The sequence below is a fragment of the Hirundo rustica genome, chromosome 3 (genome assembly GCF_015227805.2).
Source record: "Hirundo rustica isolate bHirRus1 chromosome 3, bHirRus1.pri.v3, whole genome shotgun sequence".
Lineage (NCBI taxonomy): Eukaryota > Metazoa > Chordata > Aves > Passeriformes > Hirundinidae > Hirundo > Hirundo rustica.
The window spans coordinates 40,632,672-40,659,497 of record NC_053452.1 but is presented as its reverse complement, the minus strand read 5'-3'; the positions used below and the strand labels follow the sequence as shown (position 1 = coordinate 40,659,497).

At 42.3% G+C, this 26,826-nt stretch overlaps 2 protein-coding genes across 2 annotated transcripts; both read left to right on the top strand.

Moving 5' to 3' along the window:
- Positions 1 to 521: 521 nt before the first annotated feature.
- Positions 522 to 19,134, top strand: SFT2D1 (SFT2 domain containing 1). The gene is made up of 8 exons (XM_040060113.1): positions 522 to 651; positions 6,691 to 6,777; positions 8,547 to 8,629; positions 11,643 to 11,724; positions 14,092 to 14,127; positions 14,876 to 14,934; positions 16,285 to 16,314; positions 18,526 to 19,134. The coding sequence occupies exons 1-8, from the start codon at positions 589 to 591 to the stop codon at positions 18,563 to 18,565; spliced, it is 480 nt and encodes a 159-aa protein (XP_039916047.1). The 5' UTR covers positions 522 to 588; the 3' UTR covers positions 18,566 to 19,134.
- Positions 19,135 to 21,566: 2,432 nt separating this feature from the next.
- PRR18 (proline rich 18) lies at positions 21,567 to 22,725 on the top strand. The gene has a single exon (XM_040059685.1). The coding sequence runs from the start codon at positions 21,567 to 21,569 to the stop codon at positions 22,377 to 22,379; it is 813 nt and encodes a 270-aa protein (XP_039915619.1). The 3' UTR covers positions 22,380 to 22,725.
- Positions 22,726 to 26,826: the final 4,101 nt, after the last annotated feature.

The following is a 26,826-nucleotide window of genomic DNA, read 5'->3' as shown; positions in this document are numbered from 1 at the left end:
GCTAATTACCATACGAAGCGGGGAGTGGGATGTATCAGAGTTATGAACATGCATCTGTGCTTTAGGTATTCAATGCTTTTGTAAACAAAAGGACTCTGTGATCATCTGTAAATTGCGGTGTGTATTTGGGAGCTACCCCGCACGCTGCCCAGCGTCGTAACAAACACACACTTTCTAACTTTAAACTGTTAGAGAGTTTTTGTCCGTCACAGTTGGGTATCGATACTAGATCAATATACATACTTCTTTAATAATTCACCAGCGTGTCCCAACGCGGTTCTACCGGAGCCCTGCGCACCCGCGGCGCTGTGTTCTGTAGTCTGTGTCCTGTGTTCATCGCAAATCACGCTGCTGTGCGGAGCCCGATACCGCGGGCGGCGATGAAGCCGGGGTCACGCTAAGAAAACCATTCTCCCTCCCTGGTGCCTCCACCCGCGGCCGCGGGGCGTCCCGGGGGGCCGGGGCCGCGGCCGGGAAGGCGCAGGCGCGGGGCGCGTCACTTCCCGCTTGGGCCGGCGGCCCGCGGCGGAGCGCGGCCCGTCCCGCCCATCCCGACCCCCGGCGCGGCCCTGCCCAGGCAGCGCCGGCATGGAGAAGCTGCGGCGGGTGCTGGCCGGGCAGGACGACGAGGAGCAGGGACTGACGGCGCAGGTACGGCCCGGCGAAAGCCCGCTCTCCCCTCCCTTCTCCTCCCCGGCTCGGGGCGCGCAGGGGTCGGGCGGCGCTGGAGCCTCTCCGCGCCGGGCCCGGGCCGGGGTCCGTGGCTCGGGCGCTGCCGTGCTCCCCGCGCTGCCTTCCCCCGGCCGCGGCCCGCGCACCCGCTTCCCGGGCCTGCCCGACCGCGTCAGAGCCGGGCAGAGGCGGGCAGGCAAAGGAGAGACCAAAGTTTGCGGCGAGCGCCGAGGGACGGGGGTTGTGGGCAGAGGGCTCTGCCCCCAGCATGAGTTTTGGCGAAATACTCTCGCGTGAAGCTTTTGGCTGTGTTGGTAGCATGGGGTCCTTCGGTTTCTACAAGGTTTTCTTGTGCTTAAGCAGGAAGTTTGGACCAGATAACATGGTATGCTGCCTTCCGACCCGACTGAGTCTGCGATTCATGGAAGTTGCTTCTCCGTTCCCTTGTGCCCCTAAATTTGCAGAAACAAAGGTTTTCTTTACACAAACATCGTTTTGTGTACATTCTGCTGAAGTTACTTTTTGCCCCTTACTCCTTAAGCGTGGCTTAATTTATCTATTTCCTTCCCGCAATCTTCCTCATCATCAGGCGTTCTTTTTGTTTTGTTTTTACTGTGTTTGAAGACCATACATTCCTGAGAACTAATCTCTAGGATGAAGCAAAGCTGAGTATGCTTACAAAGAACCATTTATTCTTTTAGCTCCCTCTTTATTCATGTGACTGCAGGTCAAAGTGCCCCCACATCAAGGAATATCTTGCTACGGCTTGCTAATTCCAGGGTGCTGGAGCATGGTGGAGGAGGCTGGAATGTAGCTGGGACCTGAGCTGTGGCTGACAAACCATGGGGAACCAGCACAACCTGAGCACAGCTGGCATAATATCAGTTCTAGCAGCTTGCTGCTGGCATGCTTCACTTGGTTTTGCACCGAGTTGTCGTTGCTCTTCAAGGTTCGTGAATTTGGCCTCTCTGTCGCAGCAAAGCAGCTAAATTGTGTCCACTGGCTCTGGAAGCAGTGAAGAATCTGCCCTTTCACACCAGAACTGGCTGCCAGCATTTGGGAGGGATGCTTCACCTTCTGCTCTGCTCAGGATTATCTAAGAAATACTTACATTTCTGTTAATCTCAGTTCAGTTTTGAGAGAATTGATTATTCTGCCATCACCAGGCACGTTTCACACAAGGCACATGATAGTGACATAGAGTTTTCTTTTACTTGATGGTGTGATAGTTGTTTGAGTTTTATATCCTGAGGAGAGACCTGAGCTAAAAATGTGTTTAATTTGTTAAATGTCAGTAATTAAGCTATATGGGATTTCACTATTGCATGTAATGATGCTGTTATAGCCAGAAAAGACTTTAAATAAGAAGAATCTGCCTGTACTTAAAGCCTGTCCAGTACATGATAGAAGAAAACTTATAAATGTGGTTTTGGTGAAGTGCAAGGTTCATGCTGAAATGAACCAGAAAGATATTTAAAATAAATAAATACCCCTTGACTTAAAAAAAGTCAAGTGTTTAGGTCAGGCAATTTCTCAGCTGTATTTTTCTCTCAAGGTAGCCATGTGTTTGTAGAACAGTAGAAATCAAGCCTCTTTTAGAGAGGAAAATCATAAGTGACATTCACTAAAGCTAGAGCTTAGTCGTGCTGACTATTTTTAAAGTGTGTGTATTAGAGCAAAAAAGTATGTGCACCCATGCAGAGAGGAACACTTGCTAAGAGGTGGGGCTGTGAAAGAAGGTGAGGTTATGCATTGCGTTTGTAAAATCTTCAGCTGTTTTCATGATCTTTCTGGAGACGGGTCATGTGTCTGGCTGAAAACAAAGGCCCTCTCTTTGGGATATCTGATAGTTGTGTAATAGCCATCATATGGTTCATGTCCATAGATATCTCTCTATTCTTTCCCTTGATTTTTGTGGAACCATTATCGTGGAGTCACAAGTCATTGCTGCTAAGTAGAAGACAAGTCTATAATGAAAGAACTGCTGATGCAGTGAAGTTTTTCTGTACTTTCTAAACTCTTCAGATAAGCAGCTGTTGTTTCTTGCTGCAATTAGATCCAATATACTAAATATATATATATATATAAAAAAGTAATTCATTACCAGAAAGATCATTAATAAATAGTAATTGTAGCAGCGTTATGATGTTTTCAGAGTGCCATTATGCTGTTTAGTTTTATCAACACCAAAACTAATGTAAAATCAGTCCATGTGACACATTGGATGTTGCATGGCAGCTGACAGCTGCTTAAAGCACTCAAAAAGATTTCAACAAAGTGGAATAGACCAGGTATTTCTTATATTTTTTATGAGAATTTTTATGTTACACTTCTTGTATTTTACTCTCAACTGCTGATAGAAATACATATAAGGAGACCTGATGGGGAAAGATGAGGATATATCGCTATAAATACTTTTTTCACTGTGGCTTAGAAACTCAATTCTACAAATTTATTTAATGTTTCTTTGAATTTTCTCCATTACTTGCGTATTTGCCATTGAGAAAGGATGTAATCGTTAGCTTCTGGAATAGTAAAATAAAGTGCTTCTTTTTTCCTGTTGCCCACATAGAAAACTGTTATAAGATCATTAATATATGAAGGGAACCTAGGCGGATGTGCAGAGCCACAAGAAATATTTTGGATCAAAAGCGGCCTTGTGGATTATCATTCATATTGTTTATTGTGTGTCCATTACAAACTGTTCAGCAATTATGCTGTTACTTGTATATCAGGCTATTGCAAGTTCCTATATCAGTTCCTTTTGGTTCAGAAAGTCTCCATTCCATTTTCCACTTAGATTTCCTTTTGATTTTTGGATGTCTTGGTCATTTCTTTCGTATACTATTAGCTTGAAATAGCCTGTGAATAAGAAGCTTTGCTTCTTGCCCAGGAGTTTGGCATGAAAGTTTAGCAGTAGAAAACTAAGGATTTCCTTTTGTTGATTTCAGTTTAATTTTTCTTTTGTTAGAAACAAGCTGATAAGCAGTATAGCAAGAAGGGTATGTTTTACAGGAGCTCCCTTGCCACCTCTATTGCATAGTTCTCCACACAAACTACAGATGTGGAGCATGCCTGGCAATTTTTTCAGTCTCCTAAGCTAAAGCTTTTGCTAATGCAAATACCATAGACTGCAAGGACAACTCTTTTTATCTGAAATCCGGGATTAGCTGTATCATTTATGTCAGACACACAAAAAGAATCTTTAGCACCTCCGTGTTGTTTCCTGCTTTTGTTGTAAGGGCAGCTCAGACTTCCTTTTTCTTAGGGTTCATAGTCTCAGAACCTAAGCTGTTACCTCAGGGTGTCTCATGGTCCCTAGTATAGAAATTACTGCCTGCAGCACGTGTGGCACGGTATGTGCGGTGTCAGAACCTCAGCTTCTAGAGTGAGCCTGGCATTTTAGCACAAGCTGGTGCCTGTGGTTTATGCAGCTGAACACATGTCTGCAACTCAGTTTTTGCGGCAAGGTGCTTTCTGCAGCTTCAAAACAGGCATCTTGGAAAGGCAATGAGTTCCATTGCTTCCACGAAACCCAAAAAGTATAAACTGTAGAATATCCTGACTTGGAAGGGGCCCACAAGGACCATTGAGTCCATTTCCTGGCTCTGCACAGAACCATCCTCAAGAGTCACACCATGTGCCCAAGGGTATTGTCCAAACACTTCTTGAACTCTGTCAGGCTGGTGCTGTGACCACTGCCCTGGGGAGCCTGTTCCAGTACCCAGCCACCCTCTGGGTATAAAAACATTTCCTAATACCAGCCTAAACTTCCTTTCACAGCTTCAGCTGTTTCCTCATGTCGTGTGTCTGGTCACCTTTGGTCACAGAGAAGTGATCAGTGTCTGCCCTGCTGCTTCCTCTCGTGAGGAGGCTGTAGACTGCAATGAGGTCTGCCCTCAATCCCCTTAGGTATTAGGGACCAAGAAGATGCATTACCACATCCCCAGTTTCAGGATTTCAAACACTGCATTAAATAGGTTCAGCTTGACAACATAAATGGTGACATCATTGGGAATGGTTGGAAAGATGAGCCTTCAATTTAATACCATTTAATGCATTTATTTTAATATTACACAGAATGCTCTGGCAGCCCTCATGCCACAGCTTATCTTCCTGTAGTTCATGTACATATATTATCAAACAGTTTTTAAAAGTTAAATCCATAAAACATATCAAACTTTTGTGGGTTTGTGGTATTTTTTGCTCCAAGCCTTTGTGTGGTTCTCTTATTTCTTGTGCTCGTTTGTTTGGGGGTTTTTTTTCACCTTTTAACTGTTAGGGATTTAAATGAAGATAAAGCTGTTTTCAAATTTATTTGAAGAATGAATTCTCCTGGTAGTCACTTCAGGAGCACTGTCAGATAATAGGATTAGAAGAGCAGTAAGTGGCAGCAATGAGCCTGATGCACCTAAATAAAGGATTTGTCTTCATCCTTTCCCTTGTTTTCTAGGCATTCTGAAATGCGTGTTGGTTTTTCTGATATTATTGGCCTATCTACACTTCATTTCTGAACACAGATGGAAAGGATTTTTCTCTTTGTGTGTGTGTGTGCTTGTGATTAGTTGCATGAATAGGTGTAACTAAAGGCATGATTGAAATGGGTATATTCACCTGTGTGCTACCAGCTATTCCTACTGTTCTTAAAAATGCAGGCATTCAGGACTCTGACTATCAAATATAATTTAAAATACTAAACCATCATTCAGTTACTGTTTTTGTCTGTTTCTTTAATGCATACATAAGGATAAAGTGTTGGACATACCAAGGTAAGCTGCATCTTCTGACCTTTGGATCGTTCTGTCATCACAGCACTTTTATGTGTGTGTGCATGTGGCAGTTTTTTAAACTAGAAACAGGTCCTTTGTTTGTACAGATGTGAAATTGTTCTAAGCAGTAACGACATTGCCTTGGTTAGCTTACCACTGCTTGAAAAAAAAAATTCTCAAGAGATAAGGAGAAATGTCATACTCATTGGCTGGGGAAGGTCTGTCATGTATATTTGGTTAATAAGACTTGATTAAAATAGCTGTTGACTAGATAACAAGAGAGCAAGTTTGCCTGTGACATCTGAACAAATAGGAAAGTTGTATTTTTAACATAATTTTTTGTAAGCTGAAGCAACACTTCACTTAATAAGCCAGTTTAGAACAGAAAGTACATTTAATTGTAGTGACCTGCAGTAAGATGAAATGCATTGTTCTTGCAGCACGGGTGGAGATGAGCTGAGCATATCTAACAAATCACTTCTGTTGAAAGGGGCCTTTCTGCCAGATACATGGCCCTGCCTCTTTCCTTACATCAGCCCTGCTGCTTTTCTGACGGCTTGCAGAGCTGGCTTGGCTCATTAGCCAAGTCATCAGAACAGAAGCAACACTAAGTGTCAGGAATTGTGTCAGGTGGCTCAGCTCATTAGGTTCTGGAGCCACTCTGGAGAAGCAGGAAGTGAAATATTCCCTTTCAGCAGGTTAGCTTAGTCTGATGAGACAAACTGTGTTAATCTGCCTACACCTTCAGGAAGGTAATTGGAACAGTAATTGGAGTTGTAATGCTTGCAGTGGATACTGGCGTTAATAAGTACAAGGGATCCTCTCTAGTAACAGGAAAAGGTGGTAGTGTCTGTAGGAACCTACAGCGCTGTACAAATGGATTAATTCATCTGGAAATTGCTGGAAGGCCCATTGATTCTTTTGATTTGGTACAATTGTGACTTTCCAATTGTGTGGTGATAAAAAAATCTGTTTCAAAGTGAAGCAGCATTACTTACAAGCCAGGATATACCATTATGGGTTTTGTCTTTTTTGTTTGTTTGTAAATATGTTTCCATGTGTTCCAGATAATATGATTATGTAATATAAAAGAATTGATACCCAAACAACTGTTAAGCAAGGTAAAATAATTATTTTCAGCTAAAAATTATTTTGTTTGAAATTAAGTACTCCAGTGGTAAAGGAAAAAATATCCTTTAGATTGTTGTAAACTGGGTTTGTGATATCTTCTTTTTCCTCTCTTATTAAGGTCCTTGATGCCTCAACACTCAGCTTTGGTACTCGAGTCAGATGGTTTGCCATATGCTTTGTTGCTGGCATTTTGTGTTCTTTTCTTGTAAGTAAAGTTATTTTTTTCCTTGCACTTTATTACTGTTCTACAGTTGAACCTCATTCATATTCCTGCTTTATGTGTGATTCCGTGTTTTATCCTGCATTCTAAATTTTGTATGTGTTCATTTAACTGGACATTAAATGTATAATTGGCTGTTGATCTCTAAATTATGATTTTGACAGTTTTTCTTCCAGTTACAGAAGAGAGCATTTTTACTGTAGCATAATACATTTTCTTGCTAAAAGGTTTGAACACTGGCAAAATATGCTCTATTTTTGTAACTGATATATTAGGAAATAGGCGTGTACCCAGCTTATTTTTATTCTCTCCACTAAAAGGAAAAAAGAGGGGGAAAGCTTGAAAGGTTTTTAAAAGCTGAAGAAACCACAAGTGTAGGATGTCACACTCAACAAATCAATAGGTGACAACTGTGGTTGTGTGTTGACACTTGAAAAACCTGCTGCACTCCTGGTGGTTTTACACTCAGCAAATTATTTGTCCATTCATGAACTTTAGGGGCTGGCAGGAGCCTGCAGTTGAGAGTTGAGATCTATTAATTTCTTGGCTCTGTCAAAATCTGACCCAGGTAACTTTGCACTAGAAGGTAGTTTTTCAGCTGCATGCAAACTCCCAGAAGCAGGTGAAAAAACATTGGGGAAGTCCTTCCTTTTTCCTCCTCTCTTTTCCTTCCTACCCCCCTTTCCCTCCCTCCCTCTTTTTCATTTCTTTTCACCACAGATTTCCACTGAAATTGCAATTGGGTAGAATGCAGTTGCTTTTTTGTTTGGTTGGATTTTGTCAGGACGCAGTGTGCAGATCAGAGTTTGTTTTGCTTCTGATGGAGGCAATGTTTAGGCACTGACAGGCTGGGATAGTTGGGTCTGTACAGCCTGGGGAAGAGAAGGCTGCATGGAGACCTCATTGCAGCTTTCCAGTATCTGAAGGGGGCCTGCAGGGAAGCCAGGAAGGGACTCTTCATTTGGAGCTGGAGTGATAGGACAAGGAGTAATGGGTACAAATTGAAAACAGGGATACTTAGGTTAGATATAAGGAAGAAATTCTTTATTGTGAGGCACTAGAACAGGTTGTCCAGAGAAGTTGTGGATTCTCCATCCCTGGCACTGTTCAAAGCCAGGCTGAATGGGGTTTTGAGCCGCCTGGTCTAGTGGGAAGTGCCTCTGCCTCTGGCAGTGGCAGTTGTATCCAGGTGATCTTTGAGGTCCCTTTTCTGTGATTACTTTTCTCCCTAATCATCATAGGGAACTGTGATCAGCAGAAAACTTTGGAGTTTTTTAAGTTCAATGGAAAGAAGAGATATCTGGAAATAAGAGTTCTGAAATGTTATTATTCAGCCTCAGTGTGTATTTAAGTTGCAAGTCCAAATGGTTGATTGGAGCAGAAGGGAGATGGTGAATATTAATGCAACTTTTTGACATTTTATCTTGTGTGCAGTGGTGTAGGATGTACAGTGGGGCATTGTAATGAAAGCGAAAGTGTTGTGAAATAGGATCTAAACATTACAAATAAATGTGTTCAATAATAGAAACAACATTGTCTAATTGTAAAAATATCTAGCAATCCAGTGAACCAACACATTGTTTGCCAGCAGGTGGCAATAGAAGTGTGCTGGGTAGTGACTGCTGCAACCGATAGCAGTGTGCTCTGCCTGTGTACGTCAGAATGATGGTATGAAGTTGTGGTGGTATGAAGCTGTATTTATCGACTGTAAGAATTAACTAATTGCAAACATTCCAATAACCCGTCTTTTATAGGGAACAGCATTGCTATGGCTCCCAAAGGGAATCAAACTTTTTGCAGTGTTCTACACCCTGGGAAATATTGCTGCGCTCGCCAGGTATGATTTCTTAGTTATTAGGTTTTAGAAAAGTGCCCTTCTTTTCAGCTACATTTCCATTTGGTTTTACTCTGCAGTGCTCTCTTGTGTGTAAACAACATTGTTTTATATTGAATGCTAATAACAAAAACTTGCTTGTTTTAGAGTTGTGTTGTTTATCAGTTACCTTACACACCTGTTTGTGGACACATCACAACTGCTATCTGAAGTATGAATAACAAATTGCTAGCTGAGTGTTTTGTACTTTTTATAGCTAAGTCCTTCTGCCAGGTACAGAAGTACCTCAGCTTCAGGAGCAAACTGGTAATCTCTCTGTGTGGATTCTTTGTTAGGAGCTTTTTGCTTTTAACAGAGAGATCATCCTGTTTCCAAGAAAACTTTCAAAAAGGAAGCATTCAGGAAATCCTTGTTTTGACTGTAAGGCTGAAGGCAGAATCTAAAATTTGCTCGCAGTGTATTTTTAAACTCTCTGATTCTTTGAAGTGTTCCACATAGACAATAATACTGACATTGAGTCTCAATTCCATCTCATACTAAAACAAGACAAAAAGTTAATACTGGAGATAGGCAAAGCTAAATGTTTGCCTTTCTCTCCCTTATCTTACTATTTACTCTTTGTCGATTTGGGGTGAGTTTTTTTTTGGTTGTGTTGTTTTTACCTGGTACTTTGAGTGTGTTTTCATTTCTTCAAATTAAATGAGCATTTTAGAAACTTAGTACTAACCAAGTTTAATTGAGTTAAGAGGAAAGTTTTTACAGACTAGTATTTCTTTTGGGAGAATGCTGAAAAACTTTAGTCTGCACTCCAGCTAAAATTAGAAGAAAAAAGAGGCCCATTTTTCCTTCAGTAGTCCTTTTGGATATACAAAAATAGGCAGCTGTGTTCTAAGAGCAGTAGGAGATGACGATGAAGTCCCAAATTGACAAGCAGATTTAAATGTTCCTAGGCTTGTTTGCAAATCTGTATTTGAACCAAAGTGCAGTTACCACTCTTACTAGCCTGTTTAGTCCCCTCTAGCTTGTTTTTACTATCGTTTTCTAGCCATGAACATGAAAACAATGATACTCACTTGGTTATTCTCAGGGATGATGAGTTCATCTCCTACAGAATGGTGTATCTAAAAGAATTATTCTATTTAACTGGGGGATTTTTTTCTAGAATTGAACTGGAATTTTTTTCCAGCCTTTCTTTCTGCTCTGTTTGGAATCCCTTCTCATCTCTGTAGCAGCTCCTGTGATATCCATCTTTCCAATATGAATCAAATTACAAACAACACATTTTGCTTTCTCTATTTTTTCTGCCTACTTTATGTGGCCAAAACTTAACTCTTTTTTACCACTGTATTTTCCTCATCCCTATCCTTCCACTACCTAATTAATATTTTCTTCTAGTTTTTCACATCCCCTTTCTTGGTCTTAATTTAATTTTATGATCCAACAGACAAGATGAAAAAAACACTGAGAAAAAATTAGTTTGGATTGCAGCGAATTTAAAACTTTTCCTATTGAATTGTGAAAACTTCTTTCCATTTAATATGGACATTTGGGGTCTGTCTACATGAGATAAAAAGTGAAGGAGATACATGTGCAAAGTTGCTGGTAGGGGAACATTTGGGTGTGGAAGATTGAGCTCTACTTACTGCCTGGAATGTGGATACCCATATTTCTTTTGTTATAGAAGGCTTATGATTGGTTTCACAAGGAAACTCTATCAAACTCTTCCCTGCTTCATTTCATATAAAAATGAATGACTAGAAAAGGAGTTAGACTAGTTTTTCTGCTCTGTAGTAAAGCATTCAGACCACTACAAGATAACAGGTATTTTAACTCTCTCATTAAATTGTTGTGCTTTCTACAAAGTAGAATGAGAAGGAAGAGAAAGACCTGTTTCAAATATTTGAAGCCAGAGAATTACTCCTGAGGTTGTGATCTCTTAGTTCAGATGGCATTTCTTTGCATAAAAAGGTACAGCACAAAGAGGTGTTGCTGATGGTTTTCATTCTCCCTTCAAGTTAACTACAGAGTATAAAAAAGCGGGAGGATTAATACAAACTACTGAACTTTTTCCTGCCTTTTTGCTTGCTGAGTTTGACTAAAAGAGGTAGAGCTTTCCTGTAATCTTGATTTGTAGCTACTTGCATTCTGCCTGAGTAAAAAAAAAAATATTGTTAAGCAAAAATTTTCTACAGCAGGTTGGTCTTTGTAATCTTGACGTTATTTTGGCAAATCAGTTGTTATAACAGCTTCAACACAAAATTCACTAGACTTCAACTTGATAACTCTGCTATACTTAATGTTTTGTTTTGGTAATGTAAAATGCTCTAACCACTGTATTTGTTCCCATTATCTTTCCTGAAATCTTGGATATGATCTCATTTACTTATGCAGTTGAGTTTTTAATTTTTTTTCCTATCTGTTATGGTGCTTGCCATCTTAAAATAACAATCAAAACATCTTTGACCGCCCACCCATCTCTAAATTCATGTAGAGCTGCTTATAGTCATTATTCAATCTCCCCTCATTTTGTATCTCTTAACATGATTTAAATTTAACTGTAACTGCGCTGCTTTCTTAATCATCTTTATTTATAAATGGCATTCAGCACCATCAAACAAAGATTATTAGTGGAAATGTGTTTTTTCTCATGAAAACTGATTTGCTTCTATGCTCGTCTGTTATTCCTTAAGTATATCCTTGTCACACTCTGTCCTCTCTTATCTCAACCAATATAAGTGTTCTTGTATTTGCCTGTTACTTTTTTTTCCACTTTGGCAATATTTTAGAAAGAATTTCGTGACCAAGGGTGACTCATAAACTGTTTCCAGGGCTAAATTCATGGAGTATTTCACCTTCTGTTCTAGTGAGTCTCTGTTGCTAAGCACTGAAATATCTTTTTAAAAGACTTTGTAGTCATCTATCTGTTGGAAAACTGATTAATTACCTACTATCTTTCAGAAAGAGTTATTTGAAATGGATTTACAAGTGATTTGTTTTGTTTTTTCTCTCCTATTAGTACATGTTTCCTGATGGGGCCACTGAAGCAACTGAAAGCAATGTTTGATCCAAAACGATTAATAGCTACAATTGTGATGTTGGTAAATATGCTGCCTTTGTTTCCTTTTATTAAAAAGTTTTCCTTTAGCCTCAAAGCTAACTAAAGGGAGGTTATTTCCCAGTCTGCCTCTTTCTTCTGCAGAGAAATGACAGCCAAGGTGTTAAGCTCTGTATGTCACAAAGATCATCCAGCTCTTTTCTATGAACATGTGTGTTTTTGTTGTTTATGATTTTTTAACAAATCATTTGGAATAAAATGTTCCTTACAAAATATTTCTTAGTAAATGCTAATAGCAGGTTAACTATTTTTAATTTATTTTCTAAAATATTTTCTTCAAGAACAAGGGGAGAGACTTTTTTAGCTACTGTGAAAAGTCAGTGGCCATCAAGTGTAGCTTGACAGTTATTTTTTGGCTGCAGCTTGGTCTGTAAAGGTCAGTGGTTCAGCACTTTCAAAGCAGTGGAGATAGTTAATTTATTTCCCCAAAGTCTGGGAGCTTTGTTCAGCTTTGAGATTCTCCACTGGACATCCCTGGCTCCTTTACTTCTATGACCATCATTTCTTCTTCAAGAAGGATGGAAAAAACTTTCTCCCCAGTATCAGAATTCCTGTCCCAAAGCTCTGGATTAAGTAGTTAAAACAGCTTTCTTCCCTTGCTGCTTCTCTGTTTAATACTTTTTTCTCTTGTTCCTACTGATTTGTTTCAACTTTTATTTTTGAAATGTAGTTGGCTTTCCTATTCTCCCTATCATACAACTTGTTTTTCTAGTTTAGTGGGTAAGAAAGTCTTCATAAATTATTTTTGGATGCCTGTCATATGGAGGTTACATGTTCTTCCTTTCTCACACCCACATGAAAAAATAGTTATAACCTCATTTGAGTAGCTTACGTTTGCCCCTGTCTTTTGAGGAAGTCACTTGATCATTGCTTGGACTCCAAACTTTGTTCAAGAGGTTTGTTTTGTTTTGTTTGAGTGTCTTTGTTTTGTTCTGTCACTATTTTCAACTCATACCAAGTCCTAGGAAGGTTGCGTTTTGTAGGTGTGAATTAAAAATGTCCAAGAATATCTCCAGTTCTCCTAGAGTCTGTATTTGCTGAGCACGAGTTCTCCAACACTTTACAGCTATAGGCTTTTTCCAGTGAAACTGAGAGCCTAAGCCAGACTCTTAAAACCCAAGGCACAAAAATCATTTTGCCCTGATGATCCTGTCATCCACTATGTTCAGACATGGTGACAAAGAAAATAACTTGCTTTGAAGGCTGTAAAAACAAAATACAGCAGGGAAATGCAAAGAGAACAGAGGGCAGAGCAAACAGCACAGACCTACCTGTGCAGAGGCTGCCAGCAAAGTTTGGAAAATAAGAATGAAAGGTTTCCAATAATAGTGAACATGAACATTGGATGAGAGCCAAGACTTTTAGTATGTAAATTTCAGTAAAACAGAGAAAGTAAGTTTAAAGTTTTGAAAACTTTGGATGAATTTGACTGTTTTAATCCCCATCCTTACACAAAGCTAGAATTGTAGGCAATTCAGGAGTCACAAACATGTTTGGAAAATTTCAAGACTGTGTTACTTTTCTTCCTTTTACTAAAACACCAACAATTCTTTTTCAAGTGAAAATTAATTTGTAGTTTTGTTTTGTACTATGTGAAATGAAAAATGGAGGAAGCCAGATAAGATCTAGTGGAAAAGTTTTAAGTGATGGCTAAGCTTGCACTAATGGTGTGATTATTTTGCTTAGTAAACCGTATCATTGTAATGTTCCAGCCAAAGTGTTTAAGTACCTAGAACAAAGCTTCATGAGAGCTTTTTCACTGTACCTGAGGCAGCTGCTCCCTAGTGGACTCTTCATTAGTGTCAGAAGATGAAAAAGCACTGGCAGATGAGGCATAGCCTGCATTCGCCAGATCCTGTAGTAGAGAGAATGGATTTTTTTAATAAAGGGCTGTTTGTAGTGATGCACACATCTTTCTTGTCAGAGACAGGTGTTACAAATACCAGGTTCAAAATGATAGTATGTACTGGAATAAGTAGAGTGGCAGTCACCAGACTTCTTGATTCCTTTCAATAAAGCTTTATTGTCTAAGCCCATCTCTTAATAGAACCAACACATAAGGGTGCACACGCCAGCTTACACTCCTGCTGATTGCTCAAGTCAACTCCTGCCTTGTCTTCCTTTCAAGACTTGTCCCTTCTGGCCATGCATACCTCATATTGTGCTTTGTAAAACACCATGGAGTTCATCATATAGTCACTGTGCAACAGCCTGAGGTGCTGCTTGTTTCATAAGTCAGTTTTCAATTGCTGATTGCCCATGGAAAACATGGAAATGGTTACTGTACTTGCTTCATTGTGTATTTGACTATTCATTCTTTTTTTTCTTTGTCTCTCCTTCTCAACCCCAGCTTTGCCTAATACTGACTCTGTGTGCTGTATTCTGGGTAAGTAAGAATACTTTTTTTCCTAAAACGCCATCTCAGTTGGTTAGTTTATTAATTGTATTGTACCTTTAAGAGACAGTTCAGTGGTGGACTTGTGTGTGATGTTTTTGTTGTCAGCTGCATTTGGGCTTGGGTGGAGTGATGAGCCTGCTGGTTGTGAAGCAAATGCATCCTTCCACCTGCATGTGATGTAGATGAGAATGCAGAATCTAGAGCATCAGGTTCAGTCTGTAGACCTCTAGAATAAAAACCAAGAAAAGCGAGTTCAAATATTATTTTGTTTCAGTGATGCATACTTATGACAGAAAATATCAGAGAGTGTATAGCCATCTTTAGAACCTATGGATACAGAATATTAGGCTGGTTAAGACTACAGGAAAAAACCCAAAAAACAGAAGTATCTTGAAGCATCTTGGTTGAAAACTAACTGTAGTTGCATTCCATAGAAGTAAGTATGTCACTGGAATGAACTTCCATATTTGCAGAGGTACAGTGACATGAGTGAGTGTTAACGCTGGTGTTGTTAGGTGTTTCCAAAGCTAGAAAAGGTTACACAGCAGGATGCTAATGGAGTGATGGATAAAATGAACGGAGAGTTGTTGGGAAAGAAACAGCAAATTGAGACAAGGAAATTTAGGCATTGTCAGTTAACTCAGTTCTTGATTGAACAGTCTGTCAATTGTTTGCAGTATAGACTGGTGTGATGCAAAATGAAGTAACTTGCAGTATTTGCTTTATTTTTGCTTAGTGGAACAAAAAAGGTTTGGCGATGCTATTCTGCATATTGCAGTTCTTGGCAATGACCTGGTAAGATTCTTAAAATTCCTCTTAATTTCTTCTCCCTGCCCCTACACCCGCATGATTATAAACCTATATATGTATGATTCACATATAAGTGTGCCCAAATGCTAGCCTCAATCTGTTTTTCTCAGCTAGGTTGTGTAACTCCAGCAAAATCTATATTCAATCATCTTGGCAAAAATGGTAATTTGAAGTATATTCTGCAATGTGTGAAATTATCTGAAGCCTTAAGGAAGGAATATATATGCAAAAAAAAAAAAAAATTGTCATGCTTCTTCTGTGTTGTAAAAGTAACAGTATAATCTCCTCTCTTTTGAATTCTAACTAATTTTTCATTTTTGAAGTGAAAGAAACTGAAAAACATTTTCATAGGGTATGTCCTGCCCCGGGAATATGCTGGGTAAAGAGTGGGTGGATGTGAGAGGGTGAATTTAGTGCAGCAGGTGCTGTGATACCGTGAGTGCACTCAGGGGTTTAGCAGTGTGTGAGTGCAGTCAGGTGAATGCTTGCAAGCCTGGCAGAAGTTCTGAAAGTTACTGATTTTTCCACAGAGATACACACTTTGTGTCCTTGCCCCAGGTGAATTACTTGGTGCTCACTCTCAGGCAACCCAAGGTGACCACAGTTCTTGTTTGAACTTGCCCTGAATGCACAGAGTCTGTACTGGATGTGGGTCTGAGGACAAGGAACCATTTTCAGGACAAGGGCCGTTGGGTATGGTGCTAGATAGAGGGAAGAGCGCTGGCTCAGACTGTGGTCCGTGTGTTTGCAGCAGACAGTTCACGTTTGTTAAGTGTCCTGGGGTTTGATCAGGCTGGGCATGAGGACAGAACACTGCCTGTGGAGGCTTGTGAGAAGCAAGTTTCAGAAAATAATAGGATTGTCGGCTGTCTGAGTGTCACAATTGGGGAATATTATTCATCCTACAGCATGTATCTGTATTTAGTTCCATAAATAATATGATTAGATGCATATTTGCATAGTAATTTAGATTGTCTTTTAAACTGGAAAAAGTCATCTCTGTCATCTTGAATACAATTTTTCTAGAAATATCGATTCCTTTTGGATTTGGCAATAAAAAGTCTGGTTTCTTAAGTTCATGTGCAATAGAAGTTATGAACTACATTAAAAAAAAAAAGAAAAAAACCCAACCAAACAAAGAAAAAGTAAACCACCAAATCCATGTCACTATGTTTAGTTCTTGTCCAAACATGTCATCTTTTCTCTAAGCATTAAATTGAATAGGTAATCTTGTTTAAAATTTTGTTACAACAGGCTGCTTTTATTAGTGAAATAATTTGGTTCTAGAAGAGACATGAACACTCTGCAAATACACTATTTTCTTCTTTTTTTCAGGTATAGTCTGTCTTATATTCCTTTTGCAAGGTGAGTCTACATAATAATTTCCAATCTCAGCAAAAGTCAGTTACCTTTATGCTGGGGAGGGGGAAAAAGTACTTTATGTGTGTGGAAAAATACAACATCCTCCCTTTTCTTCTAATTGTTAGAAAATGGCATAGCTGAACTTAAAAGTCATGCTTAATATAAGCTCTAAATTGAAATACAGTACAGAGACATAGTAATTCTCTTTTATAAATTTCTCTCCAGTTTCCACCACTGATAATTAATCAAGGTATTGTTCAAATCATGTCTCCAATGATTTAACAATACAGTGATGCAATAGTGACTTTTGTGGTACTAAAATTAAAGGTAACTTACAGATCTGAGGTCCTAGTTAAAAGCAGACAAACAAAGTAGTGGCAGCTTTTGTTTCTATTTCTGAATTCCTCCATCAGTTTTAGGAGGGGCAAAGGCAGTGCTTTATCTTTATTTTCATTCTGGCAAGCTCCTCTCTTTTCTTTCATTCTTGTGAGTACAAAAAGGGAGTGAAAGCAGACAAAACACATAGTGAAAACACATGCAAGTAATCAAAAGTAAGAATCTGTTTTTTCTATGATTCATGTAAAATGCAGTTTGGTCTTCCTGACAGTGGGTTTTTTAAAAAAATTAAGCACTTTCATATCATTTAATGCAGTTTGCTGTAGTAGAGGTGTGGGGACAAAGAATACAAAGTATTGTCTATCGCTTTCATCTGGTAGTTACCTATAGCATCGCCAAAAAATGTGTACTGTTTTTTTAAAGCTTCAGATTTCATGTAGGAAGAGGTTTTTTTCAGATAGTCATTGATAATTACAGTGAATAAAATAACTGAATTCAGACTTCAAGCTGTCATTTTACTATTTCTGACAACTCAGGCTAACCCAGTCTAAAGTAGTATTCTGAATTCTTATAGTTCCAGTGGTCATGGGACAGTCTCAGCAGGTTCATTCCTTTTTTTTTTTTTTTTTTTTTTTTAATGGCTTTCTCTGTAGAGAAAGCAAGTTAAGCTTCTGGTCTCTCTGAGTTTTTTCTTCCTGACCACCAGTACTTATATGTTCTGGGCAGAAAAACATTAGGTTATATGCATCAGTTAATTTCTTTGTGTTTATTTATCTGTTAGATTTTATGAGCCAAAGAACTGAATTTTTTACAAAGTGTTTTTAGTAATACTGTGATTTCTCTAGGGATTACTGAGTTATTTGCTTATGTGGAGTGGTATCTTAAATGTGTTCCTAAATTTATTTCCTTGCCTTGTTGCATAGATTGCCTTTCTTATGGGAACAATGATCTAAACCATGCTAGGTGCCAGAGAATGGTGTTATGTCATTTGTTTCAAGTATTCATTTCTCTTGATTTCATGAAATTATCATTCCTTGGTTTAACTCTATTCATGGTTTGCTCTTCAGAACATTTTATTTGTTCATGGGTTTGTTGGGGTGGGGGTTGTTGGTTTCTGTTTGTTTTCTCCTAAAGTAGTGGTAGCTCTCCTGTTGGCGTGGCAACAAAAAGCCCCACCAAACCAGACCCAAATCAAAACAACAACAAATGCAATAAAACTGAAACCCATACAGGGAAGTGACTTTGAGGAGTGATGATAGTATGTTTCTTCATTTTTGAAACTGACTAGCAACAGAATACAAATTCCACTCTTTAGTAAAGTTGTTACTTTTCTGGGAAAAGGAAAAATGAAGGCTAAAGCCAGTGATTGTTGATTGAAAAAGTGGAATCCTCCAGATCCTCCAAACCTTAAGGCTGAACCAGCTCTCTCCATCCAGTGGACACTTCAGACCCTTCATCCTGTGCTTTATTTCCTGCACTGTGATGGTCCGGCTCTGATGTGGCTTGGAGCCCTGGCAGCTGTGCCTTGCTGGGGATTGGGTGCTCCTCAGCTGAGCCCTCGCTGGGCAGCCTTTGCCAAATGTGTCTGTGCCCTTTGCTCAGCCTCCCAGTGTGCTGCAGAGCACTTCCTAACGCTGTGGCTGCATTTCTGCATGGCCTGCCATGCAAACAGCAAGGAAAACCCTTGATACTGACCTGGCTTGAGCCTGGGCTTTGGCTGGTTTGGCGGAGGCACTCACACACAGATCCTTCATTTGATCAACTATTGATATCTTAGTTTCTGCCACATTTGTAATTGTAAAGAGGTAATGGTTTAGATGTATATAATAAACAAGATAACAAATAACTTAACCTTTTTTTTTTTTTCTCTTTTTAAAGGGATGCTGTGATTAAATGCTTCTCATCTTGTCTAGGGTAAAGTAAAACCAGGAACCACTGTCTGCTTTAAAAGGCAACATTTTTCCTCTGTAAATTTTGCTCAAAAAACTCTACTTTACCACTTCTGAAATACCCAGTAGCAATTTAGCATTTTCCTTGCCTTTTTCACTTGGGAGACTAAATAATTTTTACTAGAAACAGTTTTTAAAATAAATGTGGAGAATTATTTGTTTACCCTGGAACTTCCAGGCTTTTTTTTTTTAACAAGAAAGTACATTTAAATACTTCATGCAGAATAGTGTTAACACTACTTTGTATCCAGTAACTGTTTATTTCCCAGTGGAGGCAAGTCAGTACGGTGTGGGTAGTATGCATAAAGATTTCATTTACAGTTCTGTCTAAAACTTGCAATGTGCCGTTTATGTTTGTATATTATCCATTGTATGCATTTCCAAAGACAGAGTTTTATAAATGTTGTAAAGATTCCAAGGTTGTAATTAACTGCTCCTTTGAAATATCTATACATGTGCCTTATGGGAAAAGCTTAATGAGAATGTGAAAGGTATGTTTAAAACCTGTTGGATTTTATTAAAAAAGTTGTATTTTAAATGTTCGGGTTTTTTTTTAAAAAAAAACTTTCATACCTAAATACTTTTTACTAGAAGAACTTATGGCTAATGTATAAATGAGACTTGTGAAATAAATTCATTTTTAAAATGCCTAATATATTTTTTATTTAGAAATTAGTTATAGAGGGCTTAAAATTTCAGCATTATACTTGAATAAATATGAAAGCATAAATGTGTGTATATGACTATATCCAGATTCATTTAATAGCTTTGCAGAAGTGACCTTAAAGGTTCTTTTAGTATTTAGACAAACTTTTCATTCTGATTTAATCTGATAATAGATTGAAGTACTCTAACACTTTGCCTGGCTCCAGTAAAAGGTTCTCCTTTCTAATTTTTTCAGCTAAGAGCTATCCAGTTATTCTGGAGCAAAGTTAAATCTGTCATGTTTGATAGTTGATACTATATTGCAGGAGGTTCTTTTTCCACACAGGATGGATGTGCTTACTTAAGTGTGTTCAAAACTGAGTTGATTCTGATTTTTTTTTTTTTTTCTGTTGATCCACAAATTGAGAAGGAATGGCTTTGAAAATACATGATCTGCAGTGTCAGGAAGGGGAAAACCTCAGTGTTTTTAGTATTCAAAGTTCAGGCTAAAGAGACAATTTGAGGGACAGTATGTTCCTGTTAAATCTCACTGTATGTTGCAAAACATAGCAACAACTTTTGGGGAAGCTGTGTACATAGTGATTGCGTTATTTCACAACTAGACTTCCAACTAAGCCACACCTTTTAACTGATCAGTACAATAAATGGCCACAGAGGCATCCTTCCTGCTGGTGATAGGGAGGGCCAGGTAGTCCTGGCCCCACAGCAGGCTCTTGGGCTTGCTAGTGCTCTGTGATGTAGGGACAACTGTTCCAGCTCTGCCCACAGCCCTTGGGTGCTGGGGCACCCGTGGGTGAATTTTTAGTTCCTTTTAGTTTTCAGCTTGCATTGAAGATGAAGTAGGATGTGCATAGGCAGTGATGGGCGTCATCCTGGAAGTGACTGCCCCTTCCCCAGGCGCTGCTGCTGACCTCAGCTGCCTGGGGACATCCCACCCCACCCCACCAGTGCTTCAAAGCCAGCCCTTCATGTGCTTCAGAGCTGGTTTTGTCCATCACCCACCAGTTCCGGTGGTACACAATCGCCTTCACTGTAGTCTTTCATTAGAATTACATTGGTTATTCAATATTTATTTATTTATCCACTCATCTGTTAACACTTAAATCACCCAGAGACAATGGGTTCAAGAACCAAAGGTTCCATGTGTTGGTATGCTTTCATATGCACTTTGGTCTGTTACTTACATCATGTGCCTTCCTTGGTTTTTTTCCTCTCCTGAACATTTGAGGGTTTACTTCCTCCATCTGCATACAGAGCACACAGTCTGTGTTGTTTTGCCTGTATCTTTTGCTCCTTCGCATCCTGTCTTTGTTTACTGTGTATGAGTATTCCATGAGCTCACAGTTGGGGAATCTTCACAGTATAGTAATACCCATTATGATAGTGTGGAACTTCAGGTGTGAAGATCTGTCCCTGTGGATTACATACATACTACCCATTTTTTGATAAAGTTTTTGTACCCTAATTAAAACAGTACTTTGAAGTAAATGCTGTAGAAATTATATATCATGACTTCTATGGATAAATTTTGGAGTGATGGTAATCATCTTAGATCCATAGGAACTATGTTTACTTATTACTCCATGAAAGCTCTCCAAACCTCTGTTGTTGGCTCAGTCCTTGAAAAGATAGGAAATTGCTGTCTTGGGCATCACAAAAGCCCAAACCCCAAACAAAACACCTCAGACGGGGGCTGTGCTTTAGCTCTGTCACAGGAGCCATTGACGCTAGAAGAAGGATCTCTGGACTGTACTCTTCGTTACTAAACCAGGCAGCGCTTGTCCACAAAGTCTGTGTCAGCCTTAGGTCTGAGTGTGTCTGTCTCTTGTCCTGTCTGCCTGCCCTTATTCGCGATACTTCAAGTAATCAAGGAGCTCGAAAGTATCATTCATGTTTTTAAGACGGCAGGAGAGTTTAACGATTTTAGAATATTGCCTTTTCAAGCTTGAGGACGCTTGAGGACTTCGGGAGGAATTTGGAGCCTTTTTGCTCTCGGGGCGTGAGCCCCGCCATCCCCTTCTTTACTTCGGTTCGGCTGTAGGGCGGGCGGGAGAGGAGCGGGGAAAGGCGCCGGAGTAGCGCCGCATCGAGTCCGAGCAGCGCGGCTCGTTCGGGAGGGCGGCCAGTGCCGGCACGACCCCCGTCTCCGCCCGCACGCCCACCCCGCGCCGGGAAAGGGTGTTCCCGGGGCGGGCGAAGGGCGGGAAGGGGGACGGCTTATCGAGAGGGAAAATCGGCGGCTGTCGGCGCGGAGGGAGCTCGCATTCCGCACCGGCGGCCGGGGCTCCTCGTCCGCCTCTGGCCATGGGGCTGCAGCCCCGGCGCGCCGCGGGGCCCTGCCCGCCCGCGGGGAGAAGCGCCGCCCTGCCCGGAGCGCGCTCCGCTCCCCCCTGGGCCCGCAGCGACGAGCCGGAGGGAACTCCCGGGCGCCCCGCCACGCTGCCGCCCCTCCTGCCGGCCATCCTGCCGACCCCCTCCGCTTCCCCCGCTGCCGCCCGGGCGCAGCCCAAGAAGCCGCCGGCCACCGCCTCGGCCCCCAAGAAGGCAGCGCCTCGGCCCGCAGAGGAGAAGGCGGCGAGGAAGGCGCGGGGGGCGCCCCCGGAGCGGCCGGGGCCCCTCTCCAGCTCCTGGCCCTGCTCGTCCCTGCAGCGGCCGCCGCCGCGGAGACCGCCGGCCGAGAGGGCGGCGCGGCCCCAGCCCGCCCCGCCGCAGCCGCGGGGCCGCCCGGCGGCGCCGGGGGCGGGCAGCCGCTCCTGCGAGAGCCTCGGCGGGGCGCCGGGGGAGGCGGCGGGGCGCTTCTCGCTGAGCCTGCCCCCGGAGGCCATCCGGGTGCTGCAGCGCCGCAGCCTGGAGCGGCAGCGGGGGCAGCCCGCGCCCTCCCCCGCCGGCAGAGCCGCCCCGGCCCGGCGCGGCGACCTGCGCGCTCTGCTGAAGGTTTCGCTGCTCAACGACCGGCACCGCTACGACGACGAGGAGTACGAGGAGGAGGAGGCGGGGGCCGCGGCGGACGAGGGGCTGGTGCGGAAATGCACCGAGTGGCTGCGCGGCGTGGAGAGCGCGGCCGGCCGCGACCACCCCGACCGGCTGGAGACGCTGCCGCACTTGGGCACCCTCTGAGCCCCGCCGGGACCGGGGGGAGGTGGGGCCGCCGTCCGCGATGTCGTGCTCCTTGTGGTGTTGTCGGCGCCCTGGCAGCCCGGGCGGGTGGCGGCGGGGGCCGGGCAGCGGAGCCCCTGGCCCGGAGCCGATCCTCGGGGCGAGGGACAAAGGAGCGGCGCCGGCCTCCGCCCGCCGGTGCCCGGGTGCTGGGAGGGAGGGCGCCGGCTGTGGGCGTCCTGCCTCCACCCTCGCGGTTTTTTTAAAGATTTCTGGCTACTTTATAAAATGTGCGTAATGGTTTTGTATATTTGTACATAAAAGTTCATTTTTATTTATTTGAATAAAAGACTCTTGTGTTGCGGTAGCCTTTGGACCTTGGTAGCTTCGCGTTGGGCTGTCCCAGCCCGGCGGTGTCCGTGTCTCGGTGTCCCTAAGGTAAGGATGGCGGGCCGGTCGCCGTGCGGAGAGCCCGTGTCCGCCACGCGTTCGCTCCTCGGAGCAGTCGCCGACACCTCGGCTCCGGGCGAAACGCAGAGCGGCGGATCCGGCGAGGCGGCGGAGGCAGGGGACCGAGCAGGCGGGGGCGAGCCCGTGGCTGCTGGGGACAGATGGCAGCGGTGCCGGCCAGCGCGCCGGCGGGAGCGGTGCTCCCGGGGAGAGACGGGGACGGCGGGAGGAGGATGGGGCGGTGCGGGCGGCCGCGGCCCGGGCAGAGGTTGCTCCGGCTCCCTGCGCCGGCGAACCGGAGAGGAGCGGCTGGGTCCGTGCATGGACTTGACGATTTCATCCCTTCCCAGGCGGTAATTCAGATAGATCCGACCTTTCCAGCCGCTGCCAATGTACGAGGTGGAATAGGAGGGAGGGAGCACAGAGGCAGCATCCTTTGTCAGCGTCCCCCGGCCTCCCGTCCCCGGGGCCGCTCCAGCCCTCCCCGCTCCGGGCATGGCCGTGCCTGGATCTCTTCCGAGCTCTCGGTGTTGGGAGAGGCGAGGAGGGGCTGGAGAGGCCAAGCGTATAGTAATTATGGACGGAAAGGGAAGGGTAAATCTTTACAATGCTTACGGTGTCTCGGCCACCTACTGTTGCTCTTGTATTGTTGTTATCCAGCTTCCCAGAGCAGCAGCCAGACCTGAGCATTTACTGTGATTCTCTATAAGTGTTTTGCAAATGAATGTTTGAACGTGTAGAAACACGTCCAGTTGAATTTACTTAGCGGAGTAAAACAAAGTTTAGTGCCACAAATTGGGTATTATAAATTTTACCAAGACGTCAGTTATTTACACCAAATGATGTCTGTGCTGGCTTCCATTAAATCATGTGAGATAAACCTTTCTGTATATTAGTTGTACGATCTAGCCATGTGCTGCATTTTGTTTTGCTCCACGTTTGTTCTTTTTTTTTTTTTTTTTTTCACCTGAAATTTAAAGGATTACTGGGGAGATGGTTTGAGAAAATATTTATTTATTAAATGCATTGATACTGCCATTGGAAAAAAAATTAGTGAACCAATATAAGGCAATTGAGAAATAGCTATGCTCACAGGCCAGAGACAAAAGAATAGGGCATGAAAATTTATGGAGACTAAGTCTATTTCATTTAAGCAAATGTAGAGTCATTTGTAGTGATAACTATGAAACACATGCATTTTTATATCATTTTAGCTGAGTATGCATGTAGTTCTGGCATATTACCAGTTTTCATAAACATCTTTGAGTAAATCTGGCTCAACCATTGCAAATTTCCTGACAACTTTAATATATGCTGGATTGATGTCAGAGCCACTTTTTGTTGTTTTTCCCTCTTTTAACAATGATGGAAATTCTAGTAGTTGAGCTGTTTTCCCTTTGTTTCACTTCTGGGAATTAGAGTTTGTAAATGAGCATCCTGGACTCCTAACATTGTTCCTTGGTTTCATATTAACTACAAACAGTATCTCCAGTTGCAGTGAAATGTGATTCACTCATTAAGGGCTGAAGTATGTTAAAGCTTACTTGTAAAGCTGAAAGCTGCTTTGTTCAGAGTCTGAAGGGTGGCAAAAATTTCAATAAATTAGAATGCACAGATGCAGCACATGCAGTGTGAACTGGGGGCAAGAGGGGCTGGAATTGAAGGGCTGCCAACTCAGAAAAAGAAAGATCTTGCTCCTAGAATGAAGAATTTGAGAACTGGGGAATTGCCTGGATAGATTATTTATTTGTTTATTTATTTATTTCCTCGAATGAATTTATTTGAACAAAGCTGATCATGCAGCTAAGATCTTTTATGTTAGGTAAGTCATTGTGCATGGTAACTGGAAGTGGGCCTGAGATGAGCTCATCTCAAAATGAGGTTATGCAGTCCTGATTTTGAGTTAGATGCTAAGAGCCACTAGACTCTCTGGAGTCATATATAACTAATGTCTGCTTGGAACAGTATCTCCTTCACTAAATGGTAACATCAAGATTTATTTTCAGTATTGCCACCTTTCTGCTCTCTTTGAATGAGAAATTATGCCCTTAGTGTTCCGAATATTTTCAGCTGAAATGCCCAGAAATCTTACAAGTGGTACTAGAATAGGCAGAGGAAGTTAATTCCTACAAACCAGCAGTAACTTCTGCTCCTTTTGCATGTTGCTTACCTCTCTGTACTTTTTCAGTTTAAAAGAAAACTCCTGGATTCCAGTATCTAAAAATCATAGCTAAACATAATAAAACTACTTACTTTTCATTAATATGTGTTATAATAGACGTTTGAGCCCAGGAGCAGGTTCCACAAGACAAAAATGCCTATGGAAATTCAGAAAGTGGTGGAAACCCTCAGAACAAGTCATTGCATTGTCTTAATGCAAAATGGCTACTGCTGTCTAAGATCCATTATTTAACTGTATGTCAGTAGGCATCATATAATAAACTAATCACTCTTCCTTTCCTTGATGAGAGGGAAAAAGCCTTATGAAATGTTGAGAACTAAAACTTCCTATCCCACTGATCCCTAGTCAGCCTGAGCCTTCCTCAATCTCACACACTTGGGTTCAGGACAGGTTGTGGTTGGCATGACTGGAAAATTCAAGTGGGATGCTGTGAAACAGCATCTTTTCTGTCCCTCTGCTGCACTGTGCTCAGTCGAGGTGAGAGAGCTTCCCCTGGACAGACAAGGACACTGCCAGCTCCCCCCAGTTCTCAGCCTGTGGAGCTGCACCCCAGTGTAAGTATTGCTGTAAGAACCCTTCTGGTATTGCGAACAGATCAGGTCTCTTCAGGAACATTTTTCAGGTGGCATAGATCCCATTGTGCCATAAGAACCAACCAGCAGCCTGGAAATCACTACATTTGCTTTTTACATTATATTAGCCATCTTCAAATTGCCTCAGCCTAAGCCTCCCACTCATAACCCTTTTAGCTGTTGAGAGTTGGGAGCAGCTGGTGCTGCGAATGCTTAAAATAATCAATAAATCCTTTGGGGTAGATAGCTTCTTCCTCCAGACATATCAGCACGATTTACAGTGGAAAAACACCCCAAAGAAATGCATATTCTAGGGGGGTTTTGGTGGTTATTTTGTTGTTGTCTTTGTTGTTGTGGTGGTGGGTGTGGTTGTTTTGTTTTGTTTTTAAGGTTGCTAATAAATAGTGTTGCCTTTCTGCTGCTCCTGGGCAAGGCTGAGAGGCCAGACACAGATGAAGCCCATGTTTTTCTGACTGAACAACCTCAGCCTTGTGCATTGCTGAGTTTGCTCTTGGGTTCTCGCCCTACTCTTGGCTTTCTCACTCCACTGACACAGTTGGTACCATTTCTTTTAATTTCAAAGCTGATGGGGGAGCATGTTGTTGCCCAGCTTTTATTTTCTTTCGTGATCTTCCACGCCAGAACACTTCTAAAAAGCCCTGACAAACAGTATTCCCTGAGCTGTTGTCAAACATCTCCACCATCTCACACCTTTCCCAGCTGCGCCGAAGGGATCTGACACACAGCTGGGTGAGGGCATCAGTTTGGAGGCTGCTGTCCTGAGAGGACCAGTGGGGTCATTCTACATGCATCTGTCTTGACCACAACTGTCCTTTCAGGTGGCTTTTGGGAGGTAAAGGCACATTCTGTTTTCTCTCTTAAGAAAAGCCTCTTCCCACGGGTGGTTTTGTGAAGAAAGGAAGAGACTTTTGAGAAGGTTTGGCTTTGGCACTTCCTGGAGGAGCAGTCAGGGTTTTGCAACGACCAGGTGTGGCAATGTGTGAGCTCCCAGCTGACACTGCTGCAAGGAAGGCAGCCCAAGGCACTGCCAAGTTCACTACTGTAGCCAAAGTTGCTGCAGTTCACTTCTTGGCCTTCAAGAAAGATGTGGATGTTTCTTTTCCCTTCCCAGGGAGGAAAACTTCCAGTAACAGTCTCTGGAAATAGTGCTAGTAATTTGTTATTCACAGGTGCTCTTGCTTCTTCTGAGAGCATGGGGAAATGTTGAGAACCTCACTGAATGAATGCCTGCAGCTGATCCTAG

What these genes read in the sequence shown, in the direction of transcription:
- SFT2D1 (XM_040060113.1), top strand. Translation starts at nt 589, where the DNA reads ATGGAGAAGCTGCGGCGGGTGCTGGCCGGGCAGGACGACGAGGAGCAG. An exon ending in TAGCTACAATTGTGATGTTG is followed by an intron (nt 11,725 to 14,091) that starts GTAAATATGCTG and finishes TCTCAACCCCAG; the next exon opens with CTTTGCCTAATACTGACTCT. An exon ending in TCTTATATTCCTTTTGCAAG is followed by an intron (nt 16,315 to 18,525) that starts GTGAGTCTACAT and finishes CTCTTTTTAAAG; the next exon opens with GGATGCTGTGATTAAATGCT.
- PRR18 (XM_040059685.1), top strand. Translation starts at nt 21,567, where the DNA reads ATGGGGCTGCAGCCCCGGCGCGCCGCGGGGCCCTGCCCGCCCGCGGGG.